This window comes from Chelonia mydas, chromosome 1 (assembly GCF_015237465.2).
Source record: "Chelonia mydas isolate rCheMyd1 chromosome 1, rCheMyd1.pri.v2, whole genome shotgun sequence".
Lineage (NCBI taxonomy): Eukaryota > Metazoa > Chordata > Testudines > Cheloniidae > Chelonia > Chelonia mydas.
This window is the reverse complement of record NC_057849.1, coordinates 216,167,050-216,194,823: the sequence shown is the minus strand read 5'-3', so window position 1 is coordinate 216,194,823 and position 27,774 is coordinate 216,167,050. Positions and strand designations below refer to the sequence as shown.

Here is a 27,774-nt window from a genome sequence, read left to right as displayed (position 1 = left end):
ACACTGTTCTTACAACTTCCTGTTACTGCCTTTTTTGCTACACTCTTTTCTTCTGGATTCTCACTGTAGGCCGGATCAGGCCCAACGTGAATCCCTCCGAAACCCATAGACACAGTGGGGCAAATTCCAAGATGAAGTATAAAAGGAGGGTGTAAAGGGTGAGTTAAGGCCCCCACTCAGTTCCCTCTGAAGCCAGCTTTTCTGTTGTCTTTGATAGGCATTGGATCAGACCCTAAGTGAGCCTAAGTGAATCTAGAGGCAGTTTGAATGAGTATAATGTACGTTTTGGAGGGGTCAAAAGAAGGGGCAAGATTCACCAGTTTAAGACTCCCTCTGAACTCATTTAGACTCATCTTTGAATTTAGCCCTAGGCCTTTTGCCTCAAATCCATGCCTGCTTCCATCGATAGCTTAGGGAGTGTCTGCCTTTCCGAGAAACAGCAGCCTATGGCCTTATGGTTTCTTAACCTCGAGCTAATTGAAGGTATTGCCCAGCTCAGGGGAACTTCCACCACAGCACGGGAAGCAGCCATGTGTATGCTTAGGTGTGGGAGTACTCACTCGTGAGAGGATCCAGCTTGGCCTGGCAAAGCTCCTTGCCAAAACTGCAAAACCAAAGTACAGACACAGTCACCATCTTGAGGCTAAAGAAAACCAGACCTTACTCCTGTCAGAGGCTAGTGATGGCACATAACAAGACTGTGAGAAGGGCTAAGTGAGCCTGTATTCCCCTGCAGCGGCACTGATGGGACTTGGAAGGGTTAAGCCAGATGTGATAAGTAATTAAGGACAATTTTTCCAGCGGTAGACACTGGGTAAGAGTGGCTCCATTTTTGGGTGTCCAACTTCAGGGACCCCAAAGTCCATAGCCACTTTTGAAAACTTGGCTGCATGCGATTAACTCAGCATGTTACACTGAGATGAGCTGGGAGGCACCATAGGGCAGGCTAGCACCAGGAAACAGACCTTTCTTCAGAGATGGAGCAGGAAAAGCTTTCTTTTGTGCTGCACAAAGGCATTCTGCATTGGTTATGTGCATCTAGAAAGCAGGCTGGGGGAAGCCTTGCAAAACCATGCCTGTTACAAGTTTTCTTGCTCCATGGCTCAAAAAACCTGGATCCATCAGCATCCACCAGTCGAACTTCAAAACCTGGGATACTGACCCCATCCCAAACTCTGACTCTCCTGATCTGTCACAGGGTGGAGAAGAGAGGAGGGAGAGACAGTGAGACAAAGAGACAGCCTGGGTGCTGACATGTGGTGCAGTAACAATGGCCAAGTGAGGACAGGGAGGTGACAGCAACTGGAGGGGTGAGGAAGGAACACAGGTAGGCCTCGCATTTTGTTCGGTGTGCGGAGTCCAGATATCTTATCTCCTCTTTATTTATCAGGTTAATTCCTGATCTTTACATGGCTGCATTACAAAAAGAAAAAGGAAAAAAGAGCAATCTGAACTTCTCAACGTGGAGGGATTTCCTGTTACTGCAAGCAGCAGCCGTGGCATTCAGGTGGCTGATCTAATGCTGGCTGCATTATGTATCTGACCCTCCATCACCCTCTTAGCACAGTCCCTGAACTATACAGTCCCAGAGCCCTGGACAGAAGGAGCATCCCTCCCCTCAGGATCTCAGTGGGATTCACCCTGCAGGGTACAGAGAATCTTAAAGTTCCATGGCTTGGTTCAAAGGGCTCTGTGGTCAATGGAAGTCTTCCCCATTGACATCAGTGGGCTTTGGATCAGGTCTCATCTCTTTAGGCTTCTATATGAGGTCACCTGTCACCATGGTATACAAGCACTCGTGACTGTACGTGCCCAAGAGGGGGCTGGGGACGGATGGCAAGAATGGATTTGCTCAATACAAAAGAACCATGTGCCAAAAAAGACAGCACAGACATCCTACAACATCACTGGTGATTAACATCACAAATGCTCCTCTCGTCTACATCGGTTTTAGAGTGTCTCCACTGACTTCACTGGAGTTACTCCTGATTTACACCAGCTTGAGAGGTGAATCAGGCCCTAAATGTTGCAGTTACATAGCAATTTTGCCCTTCATGTTAATGAGGTGCACTTTGAACTTGTCCCCTGTGGTCTGTTTCTGGGGTGTGTGTCTATCACAGTTCCTAACTCTTTTCTCTAGCTGACTCTCCTGCCCCATTTCCATCGAGACTCTTCACTCACCCCAGACACAGCAGGGTAGGCTGGTCGCGGGAGGCCAGGCAATACCATTTTACTGTGGAAGGCGGTTGCAGAGATGATCTGGGCAGATGACATTGTAGCCATACTCTGCATGGCTTTATCTTTAGCTGCCTGATCCTAGGGGGGAGAGGAAGGGAAAAGAAGACATGGTGATTATAATAATCAATATGTCGTGCTGGTGTCGTGCTGGGCACCCAGAATTCCCATGGACTTCGATCAGGGAAATGGGTGCTCAGCACCTCTGAAAAATCAGGCCAGTAAAGCCATTCAACAGGACCACAAGTGACTTTCTAATGCACAGAGCTCACCCTAGTTAAGACTGCAACTTAACTTCCATTATAAAATCCAGTGATCACTTGCTCAGAACTTTCCCAACATTTCTCCCTTTGGTCTGAAGCTTTTCACACTCAGTCTCAGCTCTACGGCTGTGAGGTTTTGTTACTAGAAGTGTGAGTCAGATCCTGCCAGCCATTTCTGAATTACTGGCAAGGAGCTGGAATGGGACAGATACTTTTCCATGAATAAAAATCTATACTCTGACTCAGGGGTAACACAAAAACAGCTCCTCACCACAGAACAATCCCCTCCAACCCGGCACTTGGGCTGGTCTAAGTAAGGATCAGTCGCTTTGTTACGATCCATTTTTTCAGGGGGGAAATAACTTGTAAGCAACCAGAAAATCACCCTCAGGTATGTTCAGCAGGACAGCCCTGCCTTCCTTCTATGGGATGGCAACACTTGTGGTGGTGTGTAGAGTACAGACACTGTATGCCCAGCTAGCATGGCTATAAGTAGCAGCACAGATGGTGAGGCACAGTTTAGACAAGCAGAGGAGAGTGCCCCACATGGATGAACCCTAGGGTATATACCCTGCACCCCAAACAGCGCCTCCCTGGTCAACACTGCCTCTCCCCTGCCAGAGCTTTTCACTGTGGCACGTAGCTACTGTGACAAAGTTCCTCCTCTGCCTTGGTGGGTCCTGTGCTTATTGGCGGATTTGCTCGCCTCGGGGTCCACGGCAGCCCTCAGTTTGGCCACTTTCGTGGCTCAAATCTGCCATTTACTCAGCTAGCCTCATCACTGGCCAGCAAGGGGAAAAGGAAGAAGAACAATCCCCGTAGTCTCTGCTGATCCACTTAGTGGATCGGGGAACAGGCCAGAGACCTTCCCCTCTGGTGGAACCCACAGTCCAGGTCAACTCCTCCGTATCAAGTAGGGAGTTGGAGGGATGGGGGGAACCTGGGCCCGCCCTCTACTCCGGGTTCCAGCCCAGGGCCCTGTGGATTGCAGTTGTCTACAGTAGCTCCTGTAACAGCTGCGTGACTGCTACAACTCCCTGGGCTACTTCCCCATGGCCTCCTCCCAACACTTTCTTTATTCTCACCACAGGACCTTCCTCCTGATGTCTGATAATGCTTGTATTTCTCAGTCTTCCAGCAGTACACCTTCTCATTCTCAGCTTCTTGCATCTCTTCCTCCCAGCTCCTCACACGCACACCACAAACTGAAGTGAGTTCCTTTTGAAAACCCAGGTGCCCAGATTAGCCTGCCTTAATTGATTTTAGCAGCTTCTTGATTGGCTGCAGATGTTCTAATCAGCCTGTCTGCCTTAATTGTTTCCAGAAAGTTCCTGATTGTTCTGGAACCTTCCCTGTTACCTTACCCAGGGAAAAGGGACCTACTTAACCTGGGGCTAATATATCTGCCTTCTATTGCTCTCCTGTAGCCATCTGGCCTGACCCTGTCACACTGCACATTCCCTACATGCCACCACAAGCGCAGACAAGGTAACGACACTATGAAGTCACTAGGAGGTTTAATATGTGGAGCAGGGACCTCAAGGCTCCTCCTAAAAGCAGTCCTCTTCCCAGCTAGGGAGCATCGGCAGCAGGCAGGGCCACTATCCCCGCCCCCATCCCCGTTCGCTTCTACAGCCAGAGCCAGTCTCTACCTTTCAGACTCTCTTCTGTCTGTGACATCATAATCGTGACATCATCAGTGGGATGATGATTTCATAAGCAACTGGAATAGGCGACCTCTTACAAGTGAAGAAAAGTGGCACCTCCTTCCTCAGCAGCTCTGCTCCTTGTGTGTATTCAGAGTCAGAGCAGCTGGCTTTAGTACCTAAAATAAATACTCTCCCTAGGGTCTCCATCCCTTTTCCCAACCTCCTCTTCCCTCAAAACTCCCTGAATGCTAATAATTAAAAAAATCAGAGGAAGTAAAAAAAGTGAAAATAAATGAGCCTCTACAGAGGGAATGGTCTCCAGCTGTAGTGTTTTCCATGGAGCCTCAGCAGAACCAGCTGGTCTCTCTGTGTTGGTATCACTCAGTATGTGGAAGGGAAATATTTTTAACTGCTGAGAAAGCCTACAAATGTTCAAAAGCCAGGGGAAGCTTCTGCAGAGTCCTATTTAAATAAGGCTTTAGGAAAATATTTTAAAGATGACCTGCTAAATTTTAAAGAAAAGGGTTATGTCCATTTTTGCTTCTTGATGATGTAAAAAGACTTTCCAAATTGCTGCTAAGGCTTTTTTTTCTGTTTGCTTTTTACATTTGAAATTCAACTGTAATCTACTCCGCTTTATGTGGAAGATATAAAGGAAAGACAGCGAACTTGTGGAATAATAACACACCATCATTTAAGAAGTGAAATGTGGGCAACTGAGAGCAGAAGGGAGTTTCAATTTAAAACTTTTTTCCCCCCTGTTTGAATTTTGTTAATTCAAATGCCTGACAAAGAGTTGGGAGCAAACTTGTCTTTGTTAACGAATCAACACTGATCCCTTCCCCTTCAGCTAAGGGACGAGAAAGCTCGGAATCAATTTCTCTAGACTTCCAGCAAAAATAGGGAAGAGCAGACTTGATATTCCTCATATCGCTAAAGCAAGAACAAAAATGTCCTCCACTCCCCTCCCCCAGCCCCCCAAGCCCTTCTTATACTTTGTAAGGAAAGAAATAAGGACACAATAATAGGTTAGTTTTTTCGTTGCAGATCATTTTTCAGTTTGGCCTTAGTGCAGGTGATAGATATTTTAGCCAATTAGGACATAGAAAATTGCTGGCTCCTGGGGAGACAAGCTTTATCCCATTTTTGTTAAATTCATTTTGAACATGGTGCAAAAGCCTGTTACGGGCACAGTGGACAGCTGCAGAATACACTCTTGTGTGTGCTGTGGAAATAGCACTACACTAATTGCCCAATAAATCAGAACGTGGCAGGTCTGCTCTCCAGGGTATAAACACGAAATGTGTATTTGATATGGAAGGGGAACCAGCAGCAGGAGAGCACACAGCTGCCAGCAGGAACTTGGGAGAAGGGCAGTAACCTCTCTGATTGCATCTCCTAGCTCTACAAAGATGAGTGGGGGAAGTGAAGTAAGTAAGTAAGTTGAACGAGAGCGTGGCAGACTTGCCTCTGCAGGTCAGAAAGGAACTGACTGGTGCTGGGAAATGGTTCACTGCAGGCATGTGAGCAGAGCTCACAGCATGGCCCAAAGCAATGTAAAAGGAAACTAGAAATGGAGCTCCCCAAGACACCTTCATTCCCTGAGAATGAAGTCTCCTTGCCCCCAGGCATTAAGTGGAAGCAGGCTCAGCTGGCTCATTTCCAATCACGCCAAATCCCAGGGCTGTGACACGCCAGGAACAGAATCAAGGTTACAGATACAAGCAGCAGTAAATCTTTTCACATGGTGGGCAGTTGTTTCCTACTCGCACTTCCTCTCTCAAGCCAGTCTCCACCTGAATAGATCACTTACTGGCACCACAGGCTTCCAGCCCAGACAGCCATACCTAGCTGCTTTGAATTGGGCAGCAGTAATTTGTAACTTCTTTCCCTTCTCAAAGCAGCTGGAAACAGGATTGGCTGATCACGGAACTAGCACAGAGTTGTACAAAGAAACTGAGGGAGGGGTGGCAAGTGTGGTAGCTGGGGATCAAAACGCAGACACATGCAGTTCAGCACTGATCGGGACTGAGTCCAGCTGGTTCATTTACAGAGAGTCAGCTCCTGACGATGAACACTGAGGAGTCATAGAAAGGGAAGGCTGAAAGGGACCTCGAGAAGTCATCGACCCCAGGCTCCTCCACTGAGGCAGGACCAAGGATAGCTAGACCATCCCTGACAAGTGTTTGTCTAACCTATAATTAAAACCCTCCTATGACGGGGATTCCACAACCTCCCTTAGTAACCTCTCCCAATGTTTAATATCCTTACAGTAACAAGCCTTTTCCTAATATCTAACCCAACTCTCCCTTGCTGCAGATTAAGCCCATTACTACTTGCCCTACCTTCAGTGGACATGGAGAAAAATTGATCACCATCCTCTTTATAACAGCCCTTAACATATTTGAAAAGTGTTATTGGGTCCCCCCGCCAAGTCTTCCTCTCAAGACTAAACATACCCAGGTTTTTTTTAACCTTTCCTTTTAGGCAAGCTTGGTAGAATTTGATTTTTTTATAATTTTGATAGATAATATTAATGTTTATTTTTAAGCATTTTTTACTTTTACGTATTTAAATTTTCTCAGTTGCAAAAATTATGGGGTTTTAAGGGTTTTTTATTTTTATCTAGTTAAATTTTCAAAGTTGTGGGAAATTCTGTACTGGGGCGAGGCAATAATTATTTAATTACAGTAGACATTCAGAATGAAAAAGTTCAAGCTTTATAACCATTAAAACACAAATTGTCAACATCACGTCAAAATATACAAAGTAAATATCCTTAAATCAAACTCTGATACCTTCTCAAGCAGCATTTCTCTTCCTTTGCCTAGCTGTACCTTTCAGTTATTACTGATCAAAATAGTTTTTGTCGATTTGCGTGCATACGGTGAAACGGATGTTTACCACCATTTACTGATAAAAATTTAATCCTTCCAAGCCTACGCACTGGTCACGTTTTCTAAATCTTTGATAATTTTTATTGCTTTCCTCTGGACTCTCTCTAGTTTGTCCACATCTTTCCTACAGTGCGGCACCAGAACTGGGCACAGCACTTCAGCTGAGGCCTCACCAGTGCCGAGTACAGTGGGACAAGTACCTCCTGGGTCTGACATACAACAGTTCTGTTAATACAGCCCAGAAGTCACCTACATCTTCTAAGCAGCTTAGTCCTAAATTACACTCTTCACCCCAGACCTGTGTTAGACACAGGGTCAGAGTCACCTCAGCTGGTACAGGGAGTCACAATTTGCAAGGGACGTCCCTCCCCAGCAGAAGCGCATCCCCTGAGGAGGTACTGGTTGCCATCACCATAGTCCCCTCACGGTTATGCCAGCAGAGGGTAGCTTTAGTTTGTCGAGGCAGCTCCACGGGATTGCCACCAGGAGAAGCGGTGAGTCACCACATCCCCACGGCTTGTCCTGACCCTACTACAAACCCTGGCAGCACAAGGAAGGGAGGCTGTGACCACTTTATACCACCACAACCTCTATCCCACCCCCATATATGTTCTGCCACTGTGAACCCAGTGATGTGCACTATGACGGCATACACCAGAGGTAAATCGGCCCCATAGAAATGAAAGTCATTGTTTCTTCATTCTTTAAATAGAAATCGCCTCCAGCACCACAGAGCCATAACAATACAAGTGTTAGCTCAGCACTTCCTGGGAAGTGCCTCTTCCTCCCTGGCTTACAACAGTTTAGCTGCTGATCTCCCCCCAACAAGGCTATTAGGAGGGATTGGCTGGTGTGTGTGCGTTATGGGTAAGGATGCCCAGCATACCTTTAGCTTGGCTTGGATCTCCCGGGCTTTCCGACGCGCCAGCACCTGGATGTGACTAGACACCTGCATTGAAAAACAATTGCCATCCTCATTCAAGGGGACATCTTGGGAGTTGCCAGCAGTACTGAACAGAAGCCCATGACGTCTGTGCGATGGGGAATTAGTGATCCTTTTAGTTTCTTCTTTTCTTTTCTTTTTTTTAAAGAGAGGTTGCAGTAAGGAAGACTTTCTTCCAAGTGCAAACAAGCCCAATCTGATCAGGCTGCAGGGGCTAAGAATAGGTGTCAAATTAGAGGTCTCCACTGACCCAAAGGGCCCTGTGAAATCACAGCCCTTCTCCTACAGGGCTTAAGGAGCCTGCTTACATGTCACAGACCTCTCTCTCTATGGTACCACGTTATGGCCTCGTCCAGGTAGAAGGGACACTTCCCAAAGTGAGTTCATACCTAAATCCCTCCTCTCCAGCCTTTATAAATTCCTTTGACTCACCTGACTTTCCCTCCTCCCACCTTAGGCTATACCGAAGGCCCTTCATTTGCCATTTTTATTTTTATTTCCTGGGAAATTATTGGGCTTTATTTAAAAACCAGTGAAAACCATAAACAAGGGGCAGTAGGCAGAGGGCAGGAGGGGTGCCCAGTACTCAGAGGGGATGGGGGGCAGGGACACTCACCACGTAGAAATTGCAGAAGCCTTCCACTCCCAGCAGCGGTAGGGCAGTCTCGCTGCTGGGACCTGGCTCCCTGCCTGTCTCGCTCCCCCACTGTGCAGAGGAAGCTGACGGGAATGCACTGAAGGGCCAGGGTCAGCAGGGGGCTCTGTCTAGCAGAGGCAGCTGATGGGGCTCTGTGCACTGGGGCTGCGCTAAAGGCTGGGATCAGGAGAGGACTGGCAGACTGCAAGCCGTGAATACTGATCTCCTCTGCCAGGGAGAGCCTTCTGCTGACCCCAGCCCTTCAGCATGGCCTTGTCTTCTTCCCCTGCAAAAAAATCCCCGGGTCCCAAAACAGCCAAAATTTGGGTGAAAAGTCAATAAAACCACAAAACTGGCTTTTTCAAAAACCCGGGAATGGTTCCGGGAAAAATCAGTAAATACCGATAACAGGCACACGGCCATCATCATAAAGCTGAGAGAGATGAGGGCTGAGACTCTGCCCAGCTTCTTTATCAAGCAGTGGGTTTAAGAGAGAAGCTAATGCTAACTCTGAACTCGTGTGTGCCTGAAAGGTTCTCGACCGAAAGGTCTAGAGACCTGAAGTCCTGTGTGTGTCTCCAGCAATGGCACATTATTCTAAACAGCCCAAACCCCTGTGTTTTAATCCCTGACCTGGAAGGACCATCTGTAGGAGTTCTGTTCCTAGGGCTACTCATTCTTTGGCCTTTCGAGTGAGATGGCCCAAAAGACGACCAATTACGGTGATGGACTCTTGTCTACAGAGAACGGTACTGAGACTGCAAACTCCTTCATACGTGTAACCCATTAGATGGTAACAACTTCCAATAACTGACAAGGAGGGGGAGAAGGCACCATACACCAAGGCCAGGGGTAATCAATTATTTTTTGTCAAGGTCTTGTCTTGGTCAAGGCATTTCTTGGAGGTCCAAACTTCAGAGAAAATAATACAAAAATAACTACAATAATAATAAATAAATAAAAAGATTTCACAGACTGTTAAAAAGCTTCTGGTGGTCCAGATTTGGCCCGGGGTCCGCCTACTGACTACCCCGGCCTCACCTTTCTCACTAACCCAAAAATGTAACAATTAATATCTCTCTGAATGTGTCACTGCAGGAAGTTTCCTGTGTCACTGTGTGGTAGTGCTACAGTCCAATCTGAAGACACTCAGACTGACTAAACTCACAGCTCTCATTACCCAGCAGATTGTGATGATCTCTTTCCAAAAGGCAGAGACTAACTGCAGCCAGCAGAGAGGCAGTTAGTTCACACAAGCCCTCTCCATCCCTCGGGACACAAACAGAGCAGCCAGTGTAACACAGTCAACTTCACACCTACCTGTTTCCTTGTGCGCGTTTTCCCTGTTCTCAGTTTAATATAGCGGGCAATCAGCTCATTTCGGCCTGGAACAAGGAAATAATTCAAACCAAAGTTTAGAGAGACATGATCTCAGCAAGAAGATGTAGCCTGGACGTTTCTATCTATAGCGGCCTGCAGGGAGGCGATAAGCCCTAATGCTAACCCCTAGGTCAGGAATGTTCTCATTTAGTTCATGTTGCAGAGGCCAGTGTTTAAAGAGAAGAAGTCTGGACTGAAAATTCTATTCCCCATATTGCCTGTGTGCAATTTACAATGATCTCTAAAAGTTCCAGGTTTGTGTCCTTTTAATGGCTGGTTGTGACCAATAAAGTTCTGAGGGGTTTTCTTCTTGCTCTTTTTTTTATTGAACCTTAAAAATTCAGGTCCTGTCTGCCTTGTTTGCCATGGAAGGCTGCATGAATGCTTGGAAAAGTGGGATTAGAACATCACAAATATCAAAACAATGATCATTGAGAGGGGAAGAGATATTTTATTTAGGTGGTTTAAAGCTCTCTGGGGAGATGGGTTATTTGGTTTGGGTTTTTTTAAACACCTGCTTAACTCAAACATGTGGATAAACAATTCAGAGAAAAGCTCGCTCTCTCTCAAAAATTCAATACCCGGGCCCTTCCATGACAGGTTGAGAAAGTTCTCACTCTAGGTCCCTGAGTCCTTCAAGGAGACCTCCAGCAGAACCATGGGAGGACCACACTTAATCTTGACATTTCTAAAGTAAAAACATGAAGAATTTTTTTTTAATAATAAAATTAAAAAATCCAAACTTTATAAATTCTAAAGCCACAACAAAGGGCACAAACACCTTTTTTGGTGTCTCTTCCATGTCCCTTTTAGTTGATGTTGACAGAGGGAGCTGCAGCCACAGGATGGTTTACGTTATGTTCATGAAATGTAACGAAGCACAGACATGGCTGTCTCCAGCACTCTGTCCACTTAAGTCTCAATCCGTTCCCTGCTCATATTGTTAGAGAGGCTCCCCTTGTTCTCACTGGGAGCAGGAGCAGGCCCTTAGCCGCATGGATTTTCCAGTTTTCCCTGCTCTGCTACGCACAAAGATGGAATTATTTGATGCCCAGTATAGTGCTGCTGACTTCTCCGATTCTCACAGTGCCAGCTAGTGCAGTGACAGGCCCAGGAGAGAGTTAGATGGGAGCAGATGCTGTCAGACTACCTACCACCTGGCTGTTTTTCAACCAGCATAGCCATTTCTGCGAAGCTGAGACCAATTGCTAGTGAGATGTCAACATCAGCCTGATAACCGACCTTTCTCTAGTGCCAAGAATAATATTTATGGCTTTTCAAAGCCTCCATCTGGCTGACTCAGGCCGGTAGCCTCACAGATTTGCATTTACCGAGCAATGCCAGAGCCGGGGGTGCTACTTCCAGAATGCTGGCGTGGCCCAGAGCTGGAGAAAGACAATCTGACAATGGTGAACAATGGAAGCTAGACAGAACAAAGTGAGCTCCTCAGAACCTGTTTGTCTCTAATGAAGTGTGAGGGAATGCGTATATCTACCGAGGGGGTGGGCTGCAGAGAAGGAGGAATGGGGTGTGAAAGAGAGAGGAAGGGAGAACTGACCCAGTGAGAATTTTACAAGTAGAATTTCAGACAATCACAAACTAGCGAAAATAAACTTTATGGGGCAAATGTATCTATGGTGTGACTCCATTCAAGTCCGTGGGTTACACAAAGTGAGCCCAATCCCTTCACAGATATCACGGAGACCATCACTGACAAACCAGGGCAAATTCTGCACTGATGTAGACCCTATGCAATTCCATTACAGTCGGTCAAGTCGCAGAAGCTGGTGCAGGATTTAGCTCTTTTGTATCCAATCACAGTCACCCTCTTTTCCAGCTTCCATGCTTTGCTTTCCATTTCTCATCTCTCATTACCTCATTTCACCTTCCTCTTCCTGAAGCCAGGAGACAGAAAGGCAGCAGGGTGCATTACTTGCTAAAGGCTCCAGTAGCAAATGCAGGTGACCATGCAAAGATATTAGCAACCTAGGGACAGACAGAATTATGGAGGGTGCTAAACCTGAGAACATCCCTAACGGGAACATATTAAAAGAACACAAGGTCATAACTCCAGGAGAAGCCAATTCTAAAAATCTGTTGTTTCCCCTGTTAAAAGCCAGAGGTGCGCATGTGAGGGATTTCTAGAAGTTTGTGGGTTCACTGTCTAGGGAGGGCGGTTTGTTTCCATCACAAACCTGGCTGCAGGATATTCAAAGCCTCATGCCCTGTCTTCACTTGGCTGGAATGGGTTGGGAGCTGTCGCACACTGTCAGATGGCTCATTTTTTAGAGCTCAGTAATCCGATCGCATGTTGTGTTCTTAGAATAACTCCCGTTGAGGCCTGCCACAGTCACGGGAATCTACCAACAGTTGTGTCTCCTCTGTCTGAACTGCGCATTGGATTTCATGAAGCTCTAGCCAACATACCAACTGCAGCCCACCGCCAGAAAGCCCTTTATCCTCCCTGAAGCCTTCCCCTTGGAGGCATGGGATGAAAAAACAGAGAGTGCAAGAAAGAGTCTCTCTCAGGTTCCTGCTCTGCTTGTTGTTCTCTTTACAGCCCTGTGCATCTGAAGCAGGTTTGCCTTCTGCTTTTGTATTAGACCTCTATCCGTGTAGCAGCATTAGATCTGTCTCTCGTCCCATCTCACTCCAGATTGCAGCTACTTGGATTCAATAAATTCCACCAAGGTTTTCCTAAGAGAAGCACAAAGCATCTGTAATTCCCCATTCCTAACTGTGCTCATTTCACAGATGAAGAAGTCATCACTGCAGAAGAAGTCAAAGCAGGCCCCTAAGCCATGAGAAATATGTCCCAATCCAATTTCTCAGCTATTCTTTGCTGTCTTCCAGTGACAAAATATTGCTTGTACAAGGCACTCTCATAGAAATTTTCCCCACTAGCCTGTGATAAATCCTGTGTATCAGAGAGCACATGCTCACAGAAAGGAGAAAATGGGGGACCAGAGAGTCTATTCTGTACCGGGTAGGAGTGAACGGTGGTCTCTGCAGACAGTCACTACTGTAAAATGGTGTAAAAAAACCTGCTACTTGGTGCAATCTGGTCCATTCCAAAGGCAAGAAAAGAATATTTGCATTGGGACGTACTTTGATGAGCAGCATGGGTAAGCGATCTCTGACAGTGATGACCTAGCAGTATCCCAAAAGGGGTTAAGTAAATCAGACGTAGGGAAATTATCTGCCCCATCTTTTCAATCTGGTGGTATAATTTTAATGAATGGCTAATGGGATGTCACAGTTTTCTGGACTTCATATTTATTTACTTAACTGTTGATTACAAAACACAAAAACATCTCCTCCAAGAATTGCACACGCTGGAAACTGACTGCCGCAAATAAATCAAGCCACTAGGAAGTTACAGACATGCAGTACAACACCTGCGCCTTTCAATGCGCTATAAGCACGAAACAAAACTAAATATTGAGTTAGTCCCAGGTTCTGTCGGGCCATGACCTAGACAAAATTCTAACATGGGGAAGAGAATCTAGCTAAATCATCACTGTCAAATCTACTGCCTCAGGTCTGCTTCCCTGCCTTCCTCTTTTTTCATCCCGCTCATTCCTTTCCTCTTTCCTTCCCGTTATAGTAGATGCCTTCTTGGGCATCATCTTTTTAAAAACAGTGCCTCATATGCCAATCCTAGACCCACTCACCTTGTCTATCTACTGCATAGTCCTTCCTCCCCAGCAAGATCACTGCAACAATTAACCACTCACTGATATCTTCCCTGATACTAAGTTCACTGCCATCATCGTTAGACTCTCTCCCGCTCATTGGCTATTGTCCCACCTTCCATTTCCTACCAAAGTCCTGGGAAAAGCCTCCTCTCCTCTTATCTCCCAGCACAGTCTCCTTTACTGCTTCCAGTCCAGCTTCTTCTCCTTCCAGACCACTGAAACTGCCCTTTCTAAATAGTCAGTGGTCTTGCTCTCTCCTCTGGCCCTGGCTCCCGCCCTCCTGACTGCTTGATATTACCCACCATGATCCAGTGCATCCTCGCTCTTCTGTTTTCACCCCATAACTCCCCTTTGTCTGGCTGGAACTTCTCCACTAAAGTTTTAGCCCTTGGCCGCATCTCTCTTCTCCTCTAGCTATTCCCCACTTGCCTTCCCCCTTTCCGAATTTAACCTTGCGTATCACTTTCCTATACAGATGGTTCTCTAACCCCTTCCCTGAGTCAGCCTTTCTGCCTGTTTCACCCCACTAGCTCCTACTTTTTACAGAACTTCCATCAGCTCAACACGCACAGCACTGATGTCCTCACTAAGAGCACCCTCAGCCGCAGTGAAAATTCCACCACAGACATGTCCCACTCCTACCAAAACCCTGTTACAGATACCTCTGCCTTGATTCAGCTCTAACATTCCCCCACGCTCAGGGCACGTCTACACTGCAATTAGACACCCGAGGCTGGCCCATGCCAGCTGACTCGGGTGCGCAGGGCTCCAGCTACTGGACTGTTTAACTGCAGTGTAGACGTTTGGGCTCCAGCAGGAGCCTGGGCTCTAGCACCCTGCGTGGTGGGAGGGTCCCAGAGCTTGGGCTGCAGCCTGAACCTCAATGTTTACATCGCAATTAAACAGCCCCTTAGCCTGAGCTGTACAAGCCCCTAGTCAGTTGGTATGGGCCAGTCGCAGATGTCTAATTGCAGTGTAGTCACCCCTAAGGTCTCCTAATTGGCTTTTCTCCAGCGGAGTCTGAGTCTCTAAACACTAAATTAATGAGGTCAAAATTCACACACATCCAGCTTCTTTCAGACTTCACAAAAATCTGTATTGTCCCTCCCTTCAGTGCTAAATTCACAGCCAGACACTCCCTTAGGAGGAGGTGAAACTTAATCACATAGCTACTGTATGTCCTCACCTCAGTACAGCTTGGTGTTTCCTTTACTGTACATGCCTTGGCCCTCAGACGCCACATGACTCGGCTACATATACATAAAAAGAAAAGGAGGACTTGTGGCACCTTAGAGACTAATCAATTTATTTGAGCATAAGCTTTCGTGAGCTACAGCTCACTTCATCGATGCATCCGATGAAGTGAGCTGTAGCTCACGAAAGCTTATGCTCAAATAAATTGGTTAGTCTCTAAGGTGCCACTAGTACTCCTTTTCTTTTTGCGAATACAGACTAACACGGCTGCTACTCTGAAACCTACATATACATAGACACCCCTGTAGTCTCTCTTCCAACCACAAGAGGGGGACAGCTTTATAGTTGCTCAGAGCTGCCATTGTACAGTAGGGTTCATTACTCTGACCGAACCCCAAATTGCCACTTTGCTTTCTACACACCCCAGTTCCGTAAATCTACCCATCCCTTCCAACTTCGGTCTCTGTCAAGATTGTGTCTGTGGCAGCTCTTCTGCTAAAGCACTTATTCATCCCTAAGTCTACTGGCTTGGCTAGAGTAGTTCCTTCCTCCATGGTTTCCCCCAGCCCTGCATGCAAACTTGACTGTTCAAAATGCACCTCCTTGGCTCCTTCCCCCGCCCAAAAGCAGGAACATAGCACTCCTGTCCTCAGAGGTCTTTGCTGCTCATTTCAGCATCTAGCACAAAATCTACTTCCTAGTCTCCAAGGTCCCTCACGTTATCTCCCCTCTCATTGCCATTACTTCTTAGTTTGGGCTCCACTCTTTCTCTTCACCAACCCCTTCTCTATGCTATTAGATCCTTCCCACATGATGCCCTTACCGTAATGTGGCAAAGTTTCCTTGTCTCTTTATGCCAAACTGGTTCCTCAGCTTTCCCCGAGTCTCATCTCAGGAACTATTTCTCCTCCCTGGCCCGTGCCTCCCCATCCTGTCGCCGATAAAAGAAATAAACACCACTGCTTTAGCATCCCACTTTTCCCAGCCTCAATCGTCAACCCTGAAATTTGGCTTTAGTTCCCCAATATCCTCCATGGCCTACTCCATGCTATACAGGCATTTGTGGTGTCCCAGGGGGATCCCCCCCTGTAACAAAGCTGTGGAACAATCAAAGAGAAGTTGGAATCCACACATGGTTTCACACTGAGCCCAATACATAGTGGGACAGGATCTAGGAATTTAGTCAGTAATACGCGGAGAACTATGAAGTGCAGAGGTATTCAATATATCTGATGGTTCTGTACACCAATCTCAACTCTTAATGATTTAATTCAAGGAAATCCCAGTCACCTAGGATACAACTTACTGCACTATTGTACACACAAACTACTTGTATGTGCAAGTCAAGAAAACTATGTGGTATACTGCTATTAAATTGAGCTCTGCAGAGGAAAAGACTGTTTTTATTTTGTGCCACCTACAGTGACAAGCACATTGTCCTTGCTTATTAAATAAATCACCATTATGATCACCATCCTGGGATCATTGTGTATGAGACACACCATAGAAAAACACATTGCATTTTATTGGGCCTTACTGTAAATACTTGGCCCCTGGCCAAATCAATCCCAGAAACCTCACTCTGATCCCTGCAGGGCATCAAAGAATGCCACCAGCACAACACTAACTAATTGGGGATAAGCCCCTTTGGCATAAACACATGTACTGGACCATCAGGAATTTTATATTCGGCTCTGAGAACAGAATTCCATCTCTGTGATCATTCACTCCTGGGTTGCTCCCTTGCATGGCTCTAATGAGCTCTAACCCTCCTCAGGAAGGGCTCACCGCTCCTGGGATAAGAGAAGAACTGAGTCCCTATGTTCATTCAATCCTAGCAATAATGTTTTGAGGCCAACAATCAACACAGCAAGCTGCTCAGGTACTTCTTTAAAAATTCTCTGACCCACTGGTTTTGATGTAGGGTATATAACTTGGCAAATGTGAGATCAGTGCCACCTGCACCTTCAGTACTATCGCTACAAACTTGCTTTCATCTCTTGCTCGTGCAAAGTCCGTGGCTCTGATCTGTGCTCCTTACTTCTCTGAAATGGCATAGAAGAGTAGGTGACATTCATGAGGCAGGACATTCAAGTTATACTGAGCCAAGGCCATCTCACTAGAGAGAGGTTTTGACACATCTCTTCAGAAAGAATACTTAGCACTTACACGGCACTTTTAATCTGCAGATCTCAAACTGCTTTACAAAGGAGGATAAATATAACTTATCCCCATTTGGGAAACTGAGGCTAAGGGTGGTTAAAGTGACTTGCCTGAGGTCACAGAACAAGTCAGCGATAGGGTGGGAGATAGAACTCAGGTCTCCCAAGTCCCAGTCTAATGATCTATACAATGGGCCACACTTGCCTCTGTAAAAGGGCTACTCTTAGAAAGGTCTATATTTATTCCCCTCCTTCTTCCACATCAACCTGAGACACATTGCTAGTAATCCAGGAAGTGCCATACTAGATCAGACCACTGGTCTCAGATGGTGGCCAGCACCAGATGCTTCAGAGGAAGGTGCAAGAAACCCCCTAATGGACTGGGTTGGAATAACCTGCAAATAGTGGGAGTTTCTCAGTAACCCCAGGCAGTGCATGATGTTGGCTTAGAGCTGATCCTAAGGTTTAGACTCTGACTAGCCCTCACAGAGATGCACAGTGGGAGGGGAGTGAGTTAGGATCTTCCTCTGCTTGCACAGCTCACCTAAAGGCTAGGCAGAACTGGACTGCATCTACTACTCCCTAATTATTCCTCCACGGTACAGTATGTATTACAGGGAAGATGGACTGGGGGCAGGACCATTGCTCTACCCCCTACACACAGGACCATGATGCACTCTTTAAAGGACTATAGAAGTCTACTTATTCCTCCATTCACTGGGGAGCTCCAGGCAATATGGCTCTACACCCCCCTTCCCACCAAGTGCAATCTCATCTTCAGCGAATGAGTGGGATGCCCATACCTGCTGCATACTGCCCCTATACCTCAGGCCATAGTACTGCAAGATAAACCCACCCAACAAAGCACTCAAACAAACTAACACGGAAATCTGTAGCCAGAGCATTCTAAAACTGCAGGGCAGTGCAAAGACTGTTCTGAGATCTCCTGAAGTCACACTGGGACAAACCGGGTGGGAACTGTTAGTGGATTTAGTTAGCATCTCTCAGCTAGAAGGATCTCAGATTATGTATGCGTTCTTTCTAGCTGGGAGATGCTACATCTGTAATGTAAGATCATTATCCTTACCTATCCTTCTACCTATCTTTACCTATCCTTCTACCTTTGTAGAAAGAATAGTAAATATGGCAGGTGACCAGGTTGGCTTAACAGTGAAATCCTTCCTGATCTTAAACACAAAAAAGAAGCTTACAAGAAGTGGAAGATTGGACAAATGACCAGGGAAGAGTATAAAAATATTGCTCGGGCATGCAGGACTGAAATCAGGAAGGCCAAATCACACCTAGAGTTGCAGCTAGCAAGAGATGTCAAGAGTAACAAGAAGGGTTTCTTCAGGTATGTTAGCAACAAGAAGAAAGTCAAGGAAAGTGTGGGCCCCTTACTGAATGAGGGAGGCAACCTGGTGACAGAGGATGTGGAAAAAGCTAATGTACTCAATGCTTTTTTTGCCTCTGTCTTCACGAACAAGGTCAGCTCCCAGACTGCTGCACTGGGCAGCACAGCATGGGGAGGAGGTGACCAGCCCTCTGTGAAGAAAGAAGTGGTTCGGGACTATTTAGAAAAGCTGGACGAGCACAAGTCCATGGGGCCGGATGCACTGCATCTGAGAGTGCTAAAGGAGTTGGCGGATGTGATTGCAGAGCCATTGGCCATTATCTTTGAAAACTCATAGTGATTGGGGGAGGTCCCGGACAACTGGGAAAAGGCAAATGTAGTGCCCATCTTTAAAAAAGGGAAGAAGGAGGATTCTGGGAACTACAGGCCAGTCAGCCTCACCTCAGTCCCTGGAAAAATCATGGAGCAGGTCTTCAAGGAATCAATTCTGAAGTACTTAGAGGAGAGGAAAGTGATCAGGAACAGTCAGCATGGATTTAACCAAGGGCAAGTCATGCCTGACTAATGTAATTGCCTTCTATGATGAGATAACTGGCTCTGTGGATGAGGGGAAAGCAGTGGACGTGTTGTTCCTTGACTTTAGCAAAGCTTTTGACACAGTATCCCACAGTATTCTTGCCAGTAAGTTAAAGAAGTATGGGCTGGATGAATGGACAATAAGGTGGATAGAAAGCTGGCTAGATTGTCAGGCTCAACAGGTAGCGATCAATGACTCCATGTCTAGTTGGCAGCCGGTATCAAGTGGAGTGCCCCAAGGGTCGGTCCTGGGACCGGTTTTGTTCAATATCTTCATTAATGATCTGGAGGATGGTGTGGATTGCACCCTCAGCAAGTTTGCAGATGACACTAAACTGGGAGGAGAGGTAGATATGCTGGAGGGTAGGGATAGGATACAGAGGGACCTAGACAAATTAGAAGATTGGGCCAAAAGAAATCTGATGAGGTTCAACAAGGACAAGTGCAGAGTCCTGCACTTAGGATGGAAGAGTCCCATGCACCGCTACAGACTAGGGACCAAATGGCTTGGCAGCAGTTCTGCAGAAAAGGACCTAGGGGTTACAGTGGACAAGAAGCTGGATATGAGTCAACAGTGTGCCCTTGTTGCTAAGAAGGCCAATGGCATTTTGGGATGTATAAGTAGGGGCATTGCCAGCAGATCGAGGGACGTGATCGTTCCCCTCTATTCGACATTGGTGAGGCCTCATCTGGAGTACTGTGTCCAGTTTTGGGCCCCACACTACAAGAAGGAGGGGGAAAAATTGGAAAACATCTAGTGGAGGGCAACAAAAATGATTAGGGGACTGGAACACATGACTTATGAGGAGAGGCTGAGGGAACTGGGATTGTTTAGTCTGCAGAAGAGAAGAATGAGGGGGGATTTCATAGCTGCTTTCAACTACCTGAAAGGGGGTTCCAAAGGGGATGGATCTAGACTGTTCTCAGTGGTAGCAGATGGCGGAACGAGGAGTAATGGTCTCAAGTTGCAGTGGGGGAGGTTTAGGTTGGATATTAGGAAAAACTTTTTCACTAGGAGGGTGGTGAAACACTGGAATGCGTTACCTAGGGAGGTGGTGGAATCTCCTTCCTTAGAAGTTTTTAAGGTCAGGCTTGACAAAGCCCTGGCTGGGATGGTTTAGTTGGGGTTGGTCCTGCTTTGAGCAGGGGGTTGGACGAGATGACCTCCTGAGGTCCCTTCCAACCCTGATATTCTATGATTCTATGATAATGTATTATCTGTACTACAGTAGCCCTAGAGGCCCCAATCAAGGGTTAGGGCTCCATTGTGCTAAGTGCTGTACATAAATGACAGTATGATCTTATTCTCTCCTCATTTCCTCCTGCTCTCCAGCCAAGCTTCTCTCCTACAACCTTTTTCCCCCACTTCTTGCTTCCTGCCCCTTCTTTCAAGCCGCACTTTATGTTCAGATCAGTCTCCTGACTAGTACAGTCCCACCTCAATCCACTTCCTTCGCATTGCTTCTGAAAAGCCACCTGTTCTGTGAACAACAAATGATCATGTCTACACAACACTCTTTGGACAAACTCTCCCCTGAGATATGAGGAGCAATAAGTCAGTGGAGTGAAACTGTAGACACAATCCGGCCCTTTCTCTGTTAACTGTGCTGCAGCTGGCTGTGATTTTAGATTGCCAGGTCTTCAGGGCCGATGCTTCGCTTGTTCTTTATTTTTCTTTTTGTAAATTGCCATGCACAGCAATGGGGCTATGTAAAGAACACTAATAATTAACCAAGCTGATACCGTTCCCATTTGGTAGGAGGCTCTCATCAAGCGCAGGCCACCTTCACTGTGTTTCTATCTAAGGGTTCAAGTCTGACTCCTGAGAAGAGACAGGATGTCGATTGAGATTGTGATATAATCTGAACTGCAGGGGAATGAATGATGAATGCTCAAGAAAGTCATTCCAGGTAGAGTAGTTTCAACCGATCATCATCAGTTTCCAGATCAGAGTCCCCTATCCCTTCTGGAGGCAGGACATATCATGGACAAGTGTGTGCAGTCAGCAAGGGAGGATTTGGAGGACTACCCAGAAAACAGGTCAGAAGTTCAAGGTGACAGTTAAAAAGGAACAGCTGCTAGCTGCACACCCTTCAGCAGCAGGTGCAGGAGGGCCCCAGAGGTTTAGCCAGTTCTGCCAGTGACCAACAGCCTTGGGAGACCATCTGTCTGAGCACAAATTGCATGGAGCCTTCCTGGTTTCGTTCCATAGATCCTCACCACACAGAGACAATACAGAGCTTGTTACAGAGCAGCGAACAAGCAACTGCTTAGAACTACTAAATGGTTGTAGTTTTACCACACTGAGATTCTCAGTACTGTATTGGAGAGAGGATTTTGTCACTCTTTCTGGTTTTATATATATATATATATATATATATACATATACACACACACTCTCTCTCTCCCTTTTTTATATAATAATTTATTACATTATCTCTTTAACTAATTGGTTTCTTCCTTTATTAGAATTTAAATATCCCTGTTGATGGTGAAATGTTGGTAGGGTATATTATCTTACCCTGTGGTTGTGTTACAACATACAGATATGTTGCTATTTAAATATGCCATTAAGGTTTTGTGAAGTTATGTTCCGCATCCTTCAGTACACATTAAATAAATATCAAGACCTCTTTCATACAACAGGCTGTTCCCCCTCCCCAGAACAGCCTGACCACAGTGTGGAATTACAAAAGCTCCTAGCTCCGGAGGATCATGTCTATATGCTCTTTGCCCACTGACAGACTCCTGATCGTTCAACATGACACGTTCCTACTTATCTCACCACTTGGTATTTTCCAAAGAACACCTGGCTAAAGTCAACTTTCCACTGTGGCTTTGACTGATAAGAATGCTGAATCTAGGTTCACCCTCTGAGATCCTCAACATGTGTTCTGAAAAGAGACTGCATGATTCCCCTAGGGACCTCCTGGCTTGTAAGACATCGCTTTTAATTACTCGGTTTTGCTTGAGTCATTTTGATACTGCTTTCCTATAGAGACAGTAGTATTTGCTCATCTCTTTGTAATCAGAAATATTCACTTGGACTTTTTTTGTTTGTTTGTTTTTTGTTTCAGCCTCTGGCCAATATTTACTTTCTTTCAGACACACACAAATACGTTAGAAGAACATGATTAAGAGTGCAACGTCAAGCATGCAAAAGTTAGGAAATGCCAGAATTAAGGCTGCCTGTGCACAGATCCATCACGCAGACCTCTGCCACTTGCCTTAGCAGAGTGACTGCTATCAGTGGAAGGCTGATATTCTCTAGGTGGAACAGCACTAGAGAAGGATGAGACATATACTTTGCCATTGGACTTCACAGCTATTTGCTGATAGCAGAGGAATCTTGAGACTCAGGAATCCTGGGTTCTATTCCAGTTCTACAGGGGAATGTTCTCTCGTGGTCACAGACCTTACTGCCTCATTTCCCCAAGCCTGATCTCTTCTCTCACATCCCCTCCAGCCTCCCCGCCATGCCAGCCCTGTCTTCCCCATCCCCTCATCCTAGTCTTCCTTCCCACCACACCCCCAGCTCTTCACCGAGCCAGTCTCCACTCCTTAGGTTCCTCATCCCAGTCCCAGTCTCCATCCTGGGCAACTCAACCCAGTGCTAAATCTCCTCCCTCACTGCCCCTGGTTTCTTGTCCCAAATCTACCTGGCCCAGTCAGTTCTGGTTCTCCACTCCCCACCCTATCCAGGGTGGATTGATTTAAATCAAAGTGGTTTAAATCACCTGTTTTAATGATGATTTAAATCAGCACACAGGAAACCTTAGTTTAATTAATCCATGTTAATAGTGTTTTATATTTGCACTTTTTAGTTATTTTCCTACAGAAATGTTGATTCTTATTGGTAACAATTAAAACGTTTATTTGCAATGATTACATAATTATACAATGTGGTGCTTCTTTTTGTTAAGCAAAAGGATAAAGTATATCTAATTATAGCTAGACACATTAATTTAAGCAATTAGATAGCTCAACTTACATTTATTCAGATTCTTCATTTTTACATTTTTTTTATTTTAGAAAATGGCAGATGATGCATTTCTTATTTACTAGATGATTAATTTTTTATACCATTTCTGTCAAGATCTGTTTGGATGGAAATTCAAAATTCAATTAAATACACAAACAAGCATTTAAAAAAGAATAAAACTACCTTAAATGAACTGGAAACATAAGAAAAAATGTTTATCAAAATTTATATTTATCAAAATATGCTGTGCATTTAAAACAAACTGATTAATTGCAGTTAACCTATGCGATGAACTCAAAAATTAATCATGCTTAAAACAATTAATCGCGATTAATCACACTGTTAAACAACAGAATACCAATTGAAAGGTATTAAATATTTTTGGATGTTTTTCTACATTTTCAAATATATCCATTTCAATTACAACACAGAATACAAAGTGTACAGTGCTCACTTTATATTATTTTTATTACAAATATTTGCACTGTAAAAACCAAAAGAAATAGAATTTTTCAGTTCACCACATACAAGTACTGGAGTGCAATCTCTTTATCATGAAAGTGCAACTTACAAATGTAGGTTTTTTTGTTACATAACTGCACTCAAAAACAAAACAATGTAAAACTTTAGATCATACAAGTCCACTCAGTCCTACTTCTTGTTCAGACAATTGCTAGGAGAAACAAGTTTGTTTACATTTACGGGAGATAATGCTGCCCACTTCTTAATTACAACGTCACCTGAAAGTGAGAACAGGCGTTCGCATGGCACTGTTGTAGCTGGCGTTGCAAGATATTTGTGTGCCAGAGGTGCTAAAGATTCATATGCCCCTTCATGCTTTGGCCATCGTTCCAGAGGACATGCTTCCATGCTGATGATGCTCGTTAAAAAAAGAATGCATTAATTAAATTTGTGACTGAACTCCTTGGGGAAGTATGCCTCCTGCTCTGTTTTACCCACATTTTGCCATATATTTCATGTTATAGCAGTCTCGGATGATGATCCAGCACACATTGTTCGTTTTAAGAACACTTTCACTGCGAATTTGACAAAATGCAAAGAAGATACCAATGTGAAATTTCTAAAGGTAGCTACAGCACTCAACCCAAAATTTAAGAATCTGAAGTGCCTTCCAAAATCTGAGACGGATGAGGTGTGGAGCATGCTTTCAGAAGTCTTCAAAGAGCAACACTCCGATGCAAAAACTACAGAACCTGAACCAAAAAAAGAAAATCAACCTTCTGCTGGTGGCACCCTACTCAGATGATGAAAATGAACATGCGTCGGCCCGCACTGCTTTGGATTGTTATTGAGCGGAACCCGCCATCAGCATGAACGCATATCCTCTAGAATGGTGGATGTATCATGAAGGGACATATGAATCTTTAGCACATCTGGCATGTAAATATCTTGTGATGCCGGCTACAATAGTGCCAGGCAAATGCCTGTTCTTACTTTCAGGTGACACTGTAAACAAGAAGAGGGCAGCATTATGTCCTGCAAATGTCAACAAACTTGTTTGTCTGAGAAATTGGCTGAACAAGAAGTAGGACTGATTGGCATGGTTCTATTTTTGAATGCAGGTTTCTTTTGTACATAATTCTATGTTTGTAAGTTCAACTTTCATGATAAAGAGATTGCACTACAGTACTTATATTAGGTGAATTGAAAAACACTGTTTATTTTGGTTTTTATAGCGCAAATATTTGTAATCAAAAATAAATATAAAGTGAGCACTGTACACTTTGTATTCTGTGTTGTAATTGAAATCAATATATTTGAAAATGTAGGAAACATCCAAAAATATTTAAATAAATGGTATTCTATTATTGTTTAACAGTGCAATTAATTGTGCAATTATCGCAATTAACTTTTTTAATCGTTTGACAGCCTTACTGATTAGTGAATTGAATTGATTATTTCTGGTGTTTATATCCTTTGAGATTTTAAGACTAGTCGATCTCAGCCTCTCACACCTAGTTTTTACTCATAGATTGTTGTTGTTGTTGTCTTGTCCCACTGCATAGATGGAAAGAGGAAAATGAGCATTCCTGCTTTTTTTGCTCCCAATTAGTTTCTTAACTTTGAATGAACTAATCATTGAACTGAACTAGCTAAATAAACTGAAATGAAGAAACTATTCTCTTTGCACATGTAGAGTGGCTAAGTGCCTGGAGCAGTAGCTAGTGACTTTATCAGTTTTGTGGCTTGACTTTCTTTAAATCTTAGCAGCAAATAAGTGCTGCCAAATATTATTTTTTGTATTTAATTGAAATGATTTTAATAGATTATAAATTTAGGCCTTAACCTAGATTGTCAAATTCAAATTTAATTTTAAATACGTTTATTTTTAAAAATAAACCAGTACTTAATTTAAATCAAAGCCATCTGATTTAAATAAAAAATATCAATTAAAAAACCCAGAACACCCATTTTAATCAACCCTCACCCCAGCTCCTCATTCCATCTGTACCCACACCCCTACTGACTGCAAATCCCCCCCAACATCCATGCCCACCCAGTACTGGTCTCCACCCCTCCACACCCAGGCTCCTTGTCCCTGTCTATCTCCTCTGCTGCCATCCCCCAGGTTTTGTTCTTATCCCCTCTGTATTTGAATCAGGTGTCTTCCTCCTCCTCATTGCCTGGGCTCTAGCAAAGGGAGCACTGAAATCACAGGAGAGACAATGTCCCTGCCCACAGTTCCCCTGCCCAGAGCCACAGAAGTCCGCGGTACGAGGAGGAACAATTCTAGGAAAAGTCCTGATCAGTTCCTGTAGCCCTAGGCTGCAGCATGTCCAGTGCAAACAGAATATTTAGAGAATTTAGCCTTGGAGTTTTGTAGTTTCTAAGAATGGAGATTAGCACCTTTAGAGAAAAGAAACCTGTGTTCCTGCAATGTTTGTTTCAGTAATGTACGAGTTATAATACATCATTATGCACATTCGCCACAGAGTAGGAGCAGCAGGGGTGTGAGTCCTATCTATGGGCAGGACAAGGAGCTAATGGTCAGAGGCAATGGACTTACTTTCTCTCTCTAACAGAGGGGAAAGCTGCCCAGTGCTGGTGTGTATCTGTGTAAATTTCTCCTAGACAGACACTGGGGAGCACAGACCCAGGAACGCTGATCTATTGTAACTCATACATTCAGGGTGGGAATCCCAGAATTGCTCAGCATCAGCCTAACTTTGCTCCTACTGGGCTCCATAGGAGTTTGACTGTTGACTTCAATGGGAGCAGAGTTAACCCAGCACTGAATGCTTGTGAAAACGCTACCTTCTGAGAATAAGAATCATAAATACGCCCTTTTATTTTGTACCGCTGGAATCTTAGCTTCAGTTTCTAATCACCTGCAAAAGCAGTTTTTAAATCTCATTTAGTTCAGTAGATGACTACAGTGTTTCAGATGATGCTCAATATAGTTAAAACTGATTAGATCCTCGTTTTTACATTGCCCTGCCATGAGAAGTTGATATCAAAGTGAAATTAATGGCAAAATTAGAGCAAATAAAAAGGAAATTCCCCCACAGAAAACTTTATTAAGAAACAAACAATAAGTATCTTGTTGGAACATTGTAGTTTAAAATATCAACAACTAAACCTGTGAAAATCAGGCATTTCAAAGAGAAGAGCCACAAACAAACCAATCCGCCCCTCTCACGCCCTACTATACTTTGCACCACCTGCTTCACAGAAATACAGGTATGTCAAAAGTATTACAACTACTTCTCAAACGTTTGCAATTAACAATGAAAAAATCATGTATATGCCCTCCCCCCACACCTCTCAGCCATCATTTAGTCACAGTATATATATTTAGCTACTTTTATCTTTTGTCCTAAATCGGTCCCTTCAGACCCCTGATCAGTGTTAGGTTTGGTATCTTTGTTCATCTTCTCAAAACTCATTCCACTTTTTCAAGATCTTTTTGGTAACAGGCTTGTGAAAAACTAGGCTTTTTGTTTGGTCAGAAAAAATCCTGACTCCGTGGATTTAATCCATTTTCTTTTCTTTTGTTCCACAGTTTTTGAACTTCTTTGGTCATGCTGAAGTTGTTAGATGAAAGTAATGTATATTTGAGAGCAGGTTGACACTAGAAATATTAGGCTTCAATTCTACAGGAACGGTGCAGAAATTATGGGAGGTTGTTACATACCCATCAAAATAGACAGAGGGCAAAGAGATACTTAGATATTTCGTTACCATTTATTCAATACTCAAAGTACATTCACCAAAAAAACAAAAAAAAAACCCCACACACCTGTCCAATTTTTTTGAATATTAACATTTGATAGACATGCTCTGTCTGTTAAATGTGTAATCAGAGATTTTACTCAATTTTATAAAATCACTAGAAATGACATGTTATGGATGTAATGATGCTCACTCTGTAATATGGTCACAACTTGTTAAATACAGATCTGATGTCTATAGTCCTGTATAAAGTCTTTTTAAACAAAAGCTCACTGTTGTAATTATTAGTTTTGTTTCTGATATTTACATGGCAAGGATTTGTAAACCTGGTAAAACTTCCCAAATAAACGAACAGTGAAAAGAGAGGAGGGAAAAAAAGAAACTAAATGAAACTTTAGACTCCAATTGTGAATGAAGGCTATCACTGTTCTAAAAATTTGAAAGGGAAGTAAGGAGAGCATCAAGGTTTTTGTTTTAGCTTTTGTAAAACAATAAGAAAATGATAGAACAATCCAAACACATAGGGTGGGAGGAGAACAGGGATTGGAGAGAAGGTAATGGCTTGTGAGTAGAATGTTGAAATGAGGAGAGTTGATGGAGCAGTGAAGTA

General features: G+C 44.4%; 1 protein-coding gene across 4 annotated transcripts in view; it reads right to left on the bottom strand.

Moving 5' to 3' along the window:
• Positions 1-27,774, bottom strand: part of TEAD4 (TEA domain transcription factor 4) — a 76,374-nt gene that overhangs the window by 22,734 nt on the left and 25,866 nt on the right. For 2 of the 4 annotated variants that reach the window (XM_043526185.1, XM_043526222.1), the window contains 4 exons: positions 9,945-10,009; positions 7,931-7,993; positions 2,182-2,316; positions 561-604 (listed from right to left, as the gene is read on the bottom strand). In XM_043526185.1, coding sequence (XP_043382120.1) covers positions 561-604; positions 2,182-2,316; positions 7,931-7,993; positions 9,945-10,009 — 307 coding nt within the window. The remainder of the gene's footprint in view (positions 1-560; positions 605-2,181; positions 2,317-7,930; positions 7,994-9,944; positions 10,010-27,774) is intronic. The other 2 variants (XM_043526270.1, XM_043526255.1) reach the window with 1 other exon arrangement.